The sequence below is a fragment of the Arvicola amphibius genome, chromosome 5 (assembly GCF_903992535.2).
Source record: "Arvicola amphibius chromosome 5, mArvAmp1.2, whole genome shotgun sequence".
Lineage (NCBI taxonomy): Eukaryota > Metazoa > Chordata > Mammalia > Rodentia > Cricetidae > Arvicola > Arvicola amphibius.
In genome coordinates, this window is record NC_052051.1 from 70395118 (window position 1) to 70406287 (window position 11170).

General features: G+C 38.6%; 1 protein-coding gene across 1 annotated transcript in view; it reads right to left on the reverse strand.

Annotated features, from left to right (window-relative positions):
- Window positions 1-6377, reverse strand: part of Ccdc73 (coiled-coil domain containing 73) — a 114967-nt gene extending 108590 nt beyond the window's left edge. Inside the window, exon 1 of the mRNA XM_038331413.1 lies at window positions 6246-6377. Within this exon, the coding sequence (XP_038187341.1) occupies window positions 6246-6377 (132 nt within the window). The remainder of the gene's footprint in view (window positions 1-6245) is intronic.
- Between the last annotated feature and the right edge of the window lie 4793 nt (window positions 6378-11170).

An 11170-nucleotide genomic window follows, 5' to 3' on the forward strand; every position in this document is an offset into this window, starting at 1 on the left:
AAGAAATGGAATCAAGATTCTAAATTGCACATACTATAGATTCAATATGAGCTATTTTGTTGATTCAGATTGTTAAATTGTACATCTTTATTAATTTAAAGCATTTAATTATTTTCAAATTGTATCATTATCAATTTAGCCCAACATAGTGGTGCACACCTTTAATCCCAGCACTGAGGAGACACAGGGAAGTGGAGCCCTTCAAGTTCAAGGCAGTCTGATCTATACAACAAGTGCCAGGCCAGCCAGAGCTACATGATGAGACTAGTCTACTAAAACTGAAAAATGAATTATTTGTGGGTGTTAGCTTTAAATCTGTAAGTATGCATGTTTTTTCCTCCACTCAAAACTCAGAGATCTATGTGAAAGAGGAGCTGGAAAACTGTGAGCCGGAGGTGATGAATGAAAAGAGACAATGTTTTCCAGACACAACAGGGCTGACACACATGAATGCACAGAATATGCACAAATTCAAACAAGACAAAATCCCAACATATTGGTTTTGTGTTTGTTTAAAAAAAGAATATGAAGTTGAGTCAGTAGAGAATAGGGGGATTTGATAAAAGTTGGAAGAAGGGAAAGAGTATTACCTAAATATATTGGATATAACATTTAAAAATAAATAAACCTATGTAGCACCACCTGTGGCAAGAAAAATAAATGAATACATGTGTTTCATATGAAATACCCACAGAGATCAGAAAATTAGATCTTTCAAGGAAAAGAAGAAAGAACACAATGAGATAGAAGGAGAAAGTGGGATAATGGAGCAGAGAGGGTTAAACAGGTTGGTGGTGTGGGAAGTCCTTCTGTATGTGTGTTGCTTTGATTGGTTAATGAATAAAACTGCTTTGGCCTTTGGAAGGGCAGAACAGAGTAAGGCGGGAATTCTAAGCAGATAGAGAAGGAAAAAGGCAGAGTCAGAGAGACACCATGTAGTCACTAAAGGATAAAGACACTCACTGGAGCCCACTGGAACCTTGCCAGTGAGGCACCTCATGGTGATATACAGATTAATAGAGATGGATTAATTTAAGATGTAAGAGCTAGCTAGAAATATGCATAAGCTAATAGGCCAAGAAGTGTTTTAATTAATAGTTTCTGTGTGATTATTTTGGGTCAGGGCGACCCGGAAATGAACAGGCAGTCTCTGCCTACAGGTTGGGAGTTAGAAGGGCAGGTAGAATAGGGAACACAGGGAGGGGTAACTAAGACTAAAGACTTCTGAAAAAGTCATATGAAAACTACTTAAGCAAAAAAACTTTCTAAAATATAAATATATGCATCTGCATATATAAAAGGAGTTTATAGAGTTACCCTATAGCAGGACAACAATGCCTCACTAGAAATCACAGGCTAATAAAAATCTGACGTCTGAAATGGGTTACTCCTATTGTAGTTGTTGGCCAGTGAAGTCCCATAGATTCCTCCAACTATTGCAAGCTCTCCAGAACTTAATGAAAAGACCCTATTGGTGAAGATATCACATACCTGAGTCACAGAACACGAAGAAATCAAACTGTGATTGACCTGAAAGCTTCATCCCTTGCCTAAACCATGGCAATCTTTCACAGTGCTAAGTACACTACCAGTGGGAAAATCAAGCATCAATTTTACCCAGCTATGAAACCTATGAGCTAAAATAATGACCAACCTGACAAGATATGCCCACCAGTACAATGGTGGCATGAATGTCATGGGAGTATCCAACCCCTTTTTAGGGTTTTAGGCCACTTCCCAAGATAGAACCTGTACCATTATTGAGACCAAAAACATATGGCTAGAAAGATCATATGCCTCCAGGTGGTGGTGGCTCATGCCTTTAATCCCAGCACTCAGGAGGCAGAGGCAGGTGGATCTCTGTGAGTTTGAGGCCAGCCTGGTCTACAAGAGCTAGTTACAGGACAGGCTCCAAAGCTACAGAGAAACCCTGTCTTGAAAAACAAAAACAAAAAAAAAATGAAAGGTCATATACCATAGGGGACAACCTACTGCCATTAATTAGCAAAAGGAATATAGTATTAAACCTACTCCTAATGACATTGCTATACCCATAAATTACTGCATCTTTCAAAAGTCATTAGAAAGACTTCTTTTTTGTATGAGTTGTATGAGATGGCAATTAACATGAGACCCTCCGTAGATAAGCTGCAAAGAATAAGAGACTACAGTGTGAAATATTCTTTTACACTGTGGGAATATATGTTTGCTGTGACTGGTTTAATAAAGAACCTGACTGGCCAACAGCTGGACAGGATAAGGTTAGAGGAAGAGCCAAACAAAGAATGCTGGGAAGAATAAAAGTATAATCAGAAGAGTAGGGAGCAGACGCAGAGAGAAGCAAGATGGACACATTGTATTGAGAAAAGGTGCCAAGTCACATGGCAAGCGTAGATAAAAATATGGGTTAATTGAAAATGTAAGAGTTAGCTAGTAATAAGCCTGAGCTATTGGTTGAGCACTCATATAATATTAAGCCTCTGTGTAGTTACTTAGGAGCAGCTTGCAGGACAGAAACTTCAGCCTACACTGCCAAGTGTTCAGACCTAAATGGGACCTCTATAACACAGAAAATGGAAAGGAAAGACTGTAAGAGCCAGAGGCAGTAGTTGACAACAGCAAAACTGTTTTCCAGATATAAAATGGTAGTTACACAAAAGAATTCACATTGGTTGTGAAAGCATATACAAGACCTATGCAAGCTCAAGCTTGACAAAAATTCAGCATATAAAGAGTAGTAGTCATGAAATCCTACCCCTAGATAATGAACTATAGCTTCCAGGAGAGAGAGAGATAGTTTTCCTTAATGGTGTGGCATCTCATAGATGGAACACACTCCAGTTGATGGCCACACATACAAGCATATATAGAGGGGCTAGAGAAATGGCTCAGCAGTTAAGAGCACTGATTCCTCTTCCAAAGGACATAGGTTCAATTCCCAGTACCCACATGATTGATCACAGCTGTCTGTCTCTTCAGTTCCAGGGGATCTGATTCCTTCTTCACTGTGGGAAGCAGGCACAGATGTACACACATAGATGCAGGCAAACATTCATACAGTAAAATAAGACAGTAAATAAATTTTTAACTAAAATATATGAAATTCTCAAAGAATTCTCAAAAATATGTATTAAAACTGGGCATGATGGCTCACATTTTTAATCTCAGCACTTGGAAGGCAGGCAATTTCTGTGAACCATCTCAGAAAATAATAAACATATTTTTAAAAAACTTAAGTTTGATCTCTGGCCCATACACACACACACACACACACACACACACACACACACACACACACGTGCACGTACGCAAACATACAAATGATATGCACATACTCACTAACTGAATACATGCCCTGTTCTTTTACTAACCTTAAATATAGCAAAGGTTTCTTTGATTGAGACAGGATCTTATGTAGCCAATGCCAGCCTCAAACTCACTATGTAGCCCAAGATGACCTTGAATTTCTGACCTCTTGACTCTATCTCCCTGGGATTAACTACTTGAACTACCACACATGCTGTTAATGGATTTTGGAGATCAAACCCAGTCCCTCTCAGAAGACAGTTAAAGAGTTATGAATTTTAATCTGCAAATAGCAAACAAAATATAATGTTTGAAACATAAAGCATGAAGTATTAGTGTCTTAAAGTTGTTTCACTTAGGAAAGTTAACATTTTACATTTATCAAGACATGTCTTTATAAAGATTACTTTATATATTACTTTGCAAGATTTCTTCTTTAAACACATTTTTGTTACACTAACAGATAACTTTTATATAAATCTTTATATAAGATGTTACACTAATAGGTAACTTAAATAACATGAAATTTATAATAATAAATTTGAATAATTTAAAACTTAGAATAAAGTTTATAATGTTTCAGCTTTTTTTTCTCACTTGTAGCTTATTTTCAGAACAGGAGTGTTGGTTCACTTGTGTAGAGTATGAGATTTTACAAATGTTAAAAGAAATACTAGCCAGGTGGTGGTGGCACACACCTTTAATTCCAGCACTCAGGAGGCAGAGGCAGACGCATCTCTGTGGGTTTGAGGCCACCCTGGTCTACAAAGCGAGTTCCAGGATAGCAAGGACTGTTACACAGAGAAACCCTGTCTCAAAACGCAAAACAAACAAACAAACAAACAAAATATTTATTGGGGGCTAGAGATGTGACTTGGTAATTAAGACCAGCTACTCTTCCAAAGGCCCTGAGTTCAATTCCCAGCAACTACATGGTGGATCATGACCATTTATAAGGGGATATGATGCCCTCTTCTGACATAAAAGCATACATGAAGACAGAGTACTTATATATATAAAATAAATAAATCTTTAAAAAATTGGTGGTACGGGAGAATTGTCTGTAACCTGTCAATCATGTTTTAAATAAAACGCTGATTGGCCAGGCAGAAAGTATAGGCGGAAAAGCCAGACAGGACGTGGAAATGATGTAATGAGAACAGGAGAACTCTGGGAAGGAGGAAGTTGATTCCTCCCACTCCTGCCCAGACCACCAAAGCAGCAGGATGTGATCTGCAACCACTGAAAAAAGATACTGAGCCACATGGCTAACATAGATTTAAAAAATGGGTTAATTAAGATGTAAAAGTTGCCAGTGAGAGGTTAGAGCTAATGGGCCAATCAGCTTTATAACTTAAAAAGATCTCTGTGTTATTTCTTTGGGGCTTGCTGGCTGTGGGGTATCGGGTGGGACAGAAACCCCAACAAACAAGCAGGCCTGGCCCGTTCATTGTTACAAATTGGTAAGTTTTAAACTTAAAAAAAAGAAAAGAAATACTAACAACAAAGTACCTAAGAGAGTGACTGGTCGATAATGAACATTAGATGAAAACAAAAAACAAACCAAAACAAAGCCAAGCAAATAAAACCAGATTATTACTACAAGTGGCTTTTGTTCATTTCTTCTTTCCAGAAGCAGCTGCAGTCTACCCTACAACAGAGTTAACAATACGGTTTCAGATTTAGATCAGCACAACCCCAGAAGAGACTGCTTTTGAGGTTTGCATTATAAAGCTATCTTGCTGTCTTAGGGTTTCTATTGCTATAATAAAAACACTGTCTTAGTTAGGGTTAATACTGCTGTGATAAAACACCACGACTGAAGAAGGACGCTTAAAAGAAATCCCACACTAACTCAGACCTGAGTATATTAGAAGGTTGTTTTTTTTAGGTGTAGACTCACAGATCACAATCCTCTGCAGGAAAAGAGGCCAGACACGTGCTTTTAATCAGCATAAGAGGCCATGTCCAAGTGGGTGGGTAACTTAAGTGGGTAGGAATTCCTACAGCACACAACCAAAAGCAACTTGGGTAGGAAAGGGTTTATTGCACTTTTATTTCCATATAACAGTTCATCATTGAAGACAAGGAACTTAAATATGGAAGATATGTGGAGGCAGAAGCAGACACAGAGGCTGTGAATGTATGTTGCTTTCTGGCTTTCATTCATGGCTTGCTCAGTCTGTTTTCTTATAGAACCCAGGGTCACCAGTCCAGGGATGGCACCACTCACAATAGGCTGGGCCTTCCTACGTCGATCACTAATTAAGAAAATGTCCTATAGGCTTGTCTACAGCTGGATCTTATGAAAGCATTTTTTCAATTGAGGTTCTGTCTTTTCAGATGATTCTAGCTTGTGTCAATCTGACATAAAATTAGCCAGCACAAATACCATGACCAAAAGCAGCTTGAGGAAAGAGTTTATCAAATTTTCTAGCCTTTAGTCCAGGGAAACCCAGACAGGACATGATGGCAGGAACCTGGAAGCAGGAACTAAGGCAGAGGCCAGGAAGGACAGCTGCTTATTGGCTTGCTCTCTCTAGCTTGCTCAAATTCTCATACTATCCAGAACTATCTGCCCAGGGGTTGCACCCTGGGTAAAATGGACCCTCCCAAATCTATCAAAACAATGCCCTACAGACCCACCTACAGTCCAGTCTCAATTAAGACGCCTTATTCTCAGACGGCCTCAGTGGTGTCAAGGGAACATAAAAACTAGCCAACATACCTGCTAAAGTCAGTACATTTTACAAATACTAGCCACATATACCTTCTGAGCTGAGTTTGATCCCCAGAACCCAAGTAGAAGAGGAAGAAGAGAACCAACTCCACAAAGCTATATATTTTTTTCTTTATAAATAGGAGGTTGTTTGGGAGTCTTGAAAGAAAAAAACTGGAAAAATCAAAGCTTTCTATTTAAAACCTTAAGAGGGGCTCACCCTTCTCATGCGCAGCTCTTCCACGGCTTCGAGTAAACTTGTTCTGAAATCCAGGAGCTGAATAGAAGCCATTGTCTCTAAAGCACTCTGAAGCGTGAAGGCAGATGATGAGGATTTGGTGCTCTCCTCCATGTTAATATTTATTTCATTTCCTGCAATTCAAAAAGATTAGTTATGTTTTTCTAGAAAACCCACAGCTATCATAAAAAGACATTACCCCATAATCCTCCAAGTTCAACACTAAATAATAATGTTGCTATCCCTCATACTCCAGTATTTATAGAAAGACACTCGGCAGCAATGGCTTTATCCTACTTCTCATGCTTGAGGGTTTTTCTTGTACCTACACACCCTCTAAGACTACACTTTCTGACCCTACACACCAAACTTGTGAAGGCTGGGTTCCTAATATTGACCCTTAACCAGAGGCTTGATGCCATGCATTCTCTTTCTTAACTTTGCTTTCACATGAAGCTACTTTGCAAAGGTAGTGTTCACAGTCTGAAATGATTATAAGCTCAAAAGCAGTTGCACAGATAAGCACAGGGGAGTCCTATGAGCCAGACATCTCCAGTTATCTTTGAGACATCTTTAGTATTACCATCCTGTATAACAATGATGCAATATTTAAAATGTATGTCTAATATTAGTATAATCCATACAGTTGTACAGTGATATATGGATTTATTTGTGTATATATATATATATATACATACATACTCCTGTGCACATTTATTGCTACTAAGATCACAATCAAAATGCAGAATCCTATCATTATCACAGGCCCCTTTGTTGCCACATTCCCTTCTCCAAGTCTTAACTTCTACAAACAATTAACTTAATTTTAATTTCAGATACATTTGTTATGTGAAAGAAACTTCAAACTATTAACACAGTTTTAAATGCTTCCACACTGGTAATGTCCTGAAGAACCTTGAAGAAGCAAATAAAGTTCCTCCTATTATCCTGAGAAGTCAAAGAATTTTCACAGAGTTTTTCCAGGACCATAAACAGCACACAAAGTTAACCAGGAGAAGAAAGATGTATGGCATAATAGGAACCAGCAGAGAGAGGAGAGCGACAAGAGAAGCAGATATGCACTTCGTTAGCATATAACAATCCTCAAGACCCATCCTACAGTGACCCTCATCCTGCAGCTAGAGAGATGTGTAGCTCAGTAGCAGAGTACTTACCTAGCATGTGTAAAGCCCTGGATTCACCCCAAACCCCTCTTCCCAAGGCATCCCCAATGCATGAGCATGTGCACATGCACACACACACACACACACACACACACACGCACACACACACACAAAACAGACATTAATAAGTACTGGCAAGACAAGGAAAACTTATCACTTACATTGCTGGTGGGATTATAAAATCATTAAGCTACTCTGAAAAACAGTTTGGCAGTTCCTCAAAAGGTTAAACATGGAGCTACAAGATGAGCCAGCTTTCTACCCCTAGGTGTAACACCAGTAAAAACAGAAATCCCTATCAAAACAACTGTGCATGAGTGTTCATCACAGCATTAGTCACAGTAAGTAAAAAGAAGAGACAATTCAAATGTCCATCAACTGATGGATGGGTAAACGAAGTGATAAAATGCAGCATGTCTATATAGTATGGGCCATAAAAAAGAATAAAATAAGCTGGGCAGTGGTGGCACACACCTTTAATCCCAGCACTTGGGAGGCAGAGGCAGGTGGATCTCGAGTTCGAGGCCAGCCTGGTCTACCAGAGCTAGTTCCAGGACAGGCTCTAGAAACTACAGGGAAGCCCTGTCTCGAAAAACCAAAAAAAAAAAAAAAAGAATAAAATATTGGTACATGCTATAAGATATATGAGCCTAAACAACATTATGCTCAGTAAAAGAAACCAAACACAAAAGGCCACATGTTATTTGATTGCATTTACATGAAGCATCTGGAGTTGGCAAATCTATACAGACAGGAATAGGTAAGTGGTTGCCAGGTACAAGGGAAGACAGGGTATAAGTAATAAGAGCATGGTTTCTCTTTGAGATAATAGAATGCTCTGGAATTTGATAGTGGTGGTGGTAGTTGCACAACTTTTAGAATTTACTACAAAACTACTGATCTGTATGTTTTAAAAGTGTGAATTTCACAGAATTACAATTCTGTTTTAGGAAAGTATGTTTAAGGATTAAAAAAAGAGAAAGAGGCAAAAGAGAAGACTCAGAGGCTAAGAGCACCTGTTGTTCTTGCAGAGAACCCGGGTTCAGTTTTCAGCACACACATAGTGGTTCACAATCATCTGTAACTCCAGTTCCAGAGGATCCAACACTCTCCTGACTTCTGCCAGCACCAGACACACTTACTATGCACAGACATACATGAAGGCAAAACACTTACATGCACAAAATAAGATATTTTTAAGTGAATGAAAGAAAGGAAATTGTAAAAGACCTTTTTTAAAACAGGGTCTCACTATGTGGCCCCGGTAAGCTTGAAATTACTAGAGATATACTTGCCTCTGCCTCCCAAGTGCTGGGATTAAAGACATTCACCACCACCATATCTAGCTAAATAAGACATTTTCATGAGGAAAGAATGCACATTTTTTAAAAAAACTTTTTTGAATACACATTTTTTTCAGAGAAAATGAAACAGAAAATTTGACAAAACTTCAAAAAAGAATTTTAAAATAATGAACCCTATCTGAGATGAAAGTTTGAAACATTATGTAAGAAGAATAAAAATGAGCTGGATGGTGTGGTGCACATCTTTAACCCCAGCACTCAGGACGCAGAGGCAGATGGAAGCTAGCCTAGTCTACAAAGCAAGTTCCAGGACAGCCAAGACTGTTACACAGAGAAACCCTGTCTCAAAAGAAGAAGAAGAAGAAGAGGAGGAGGAGGAAGAGAAGGAGGAAGAGAAGGAGGAGGAGGAGGAGGAGGAGGAGGAGGAGGAGGAGGAGGAGGAGGAGGAGGAGGAGGAGGAGGAGGAGGAATGATGGCAAATATGTCAGAAAACTTACCTCTGATTTATAAAATGACAACAGTGCTGTGTGAAGGTGAAATAAAGAGAATGAAGGGTGTGACAGAAGCTTCACAAAGAGAAATAAATATAAACTAGAATATTATACAAAAATAATAATGTTTTGATTAACTTCAGTCAGTATATACATTGTAGGAATATAATCAATAGAGATGCATTTTGTTCTAGTTATATGAAATGTCCTGAATGCAGATCAATGGTTGCTTAGGGCAAGCAAGGTGGGAGGGATATTATGGGGGATTCAGGACTGACTACCAATGGGTGTAAGGTTTCTTTGAAGGAAATGTTCTAGAACTGATTGTGATGATCGTTGTACAACTGTGAATAGACTAAAAATAACCAGCTTACACACTCTGAATGAACTATGCAACATGGAAAATCTACCTCAATAAAACTGGGGTTATTTTTTTTTCTTTTTTAATGGAAGCATGCAGTGAAAAAATATCAACGGAAACACTAAGAAAAGGCTAACTGACTGGCAGGCTTCACTACTGGCTGATCGGGTAACAAAACTAGAACTCAAGAGGGGTTTCTCCCTCCAATGTTAATATGTAAACTCATTTTCTCTCAGGCCTTTCATCTTCTCCAGAGAATTCCCATTTTCTTGAAGTGAAAGAGAGGGAAAAGGGCAGTGTACACTCCAACAGATGTATGAAAGCTTGGATGTAAGGTTTCCAAAGTTCAGTGAGATTTCTACTCAGTTTTCATTTTCAGCCTCAAGAGATATCATCAGTCATAAACAATTTGCGTTTGTCACTATTACCACAATTAATTTTTTTTTTTTTTGCAGAGCACCAACTTCCAGATCTCCTTGGGTCAGGAAACCTGGAAAGATTCACATAATATACATAGATTTCCAATAAAATTGCCTTATTATGAGCAAATCTTATCCATACCTTTCAGAAGACTCAGTGTTTCCAAGAGTCAAGCCTACTTCCAAACTTGAAGACAGTCATACCACTCTTCTATCTACTTTCTGGAAATTACTTTTTTACATACAAACACATCCATGGGTTTTGTTTTGTTCTGTTCTGTGTCTGTTTTGCCTTCATTTTTATTCTGTGCATTGGTAGTCTGCCTACTTGTATGTTTGTGAACCACGTGTATGCAGTGCTGGTGGAGGTCAGAGAGAGTACTGGATTCTTAGTACTGGAGTTACAGATGCATGTAAGCTGCCATGTGGGCTCTGGAAATAGAACTTAGGTCCTCTGGAAGAGTAGCCAGTGCTCTTAACCACTGAAGAATCTCTCCAGCCCCTCTAGCAAAAACTTTCAATCACCTCTTGTTCTTTCTTGTCTATGTGTTAGAATACTTTTAAACATTACAATAAGTGTGGCAGAGAAAATTGAATGTGGTTGGTTCACTACGTCTAACCTAAAATTTCAAATGAGATTGCAAAACCAGTTTCCTATTTGATCACATAGACATGAGTGTGCATAGAATGACACCCTAAATGAGAGTGATCCTCAAACAATACAAAGGTAACAAGCATGGTGGTTCACGGCTTTAATCCCAGCACTCAGGAGGCACAGTCAGGTAGATCTTTGAATTAGACCCAGCCTGGTCTACATAGGAAGACCCAGTATAAACAAACAAATGTTTTTAAGTGAGTAGGACCAATGAGATAGCTCAGTGGGTAAAGACACCAACAATCTTAATGACTTCAGTTTGATCCCCAGGATTTAAAGGTGGAAGGAAAAAATGAAGCCCAAAATGTTGACCTCTAATCTCCACATGTATGCCATGGCAGGCGCACGCACACTTGTACTTAGACATACATTATTACATACATACACACACACTAAATAAACTTTGAAAATATGTAATTGAAAAAGTTAGTTGATTAAAGAAACACTAATTAGCTTCCTAGAATATGTACAACACAGCAAAGTTTCTCTGGAT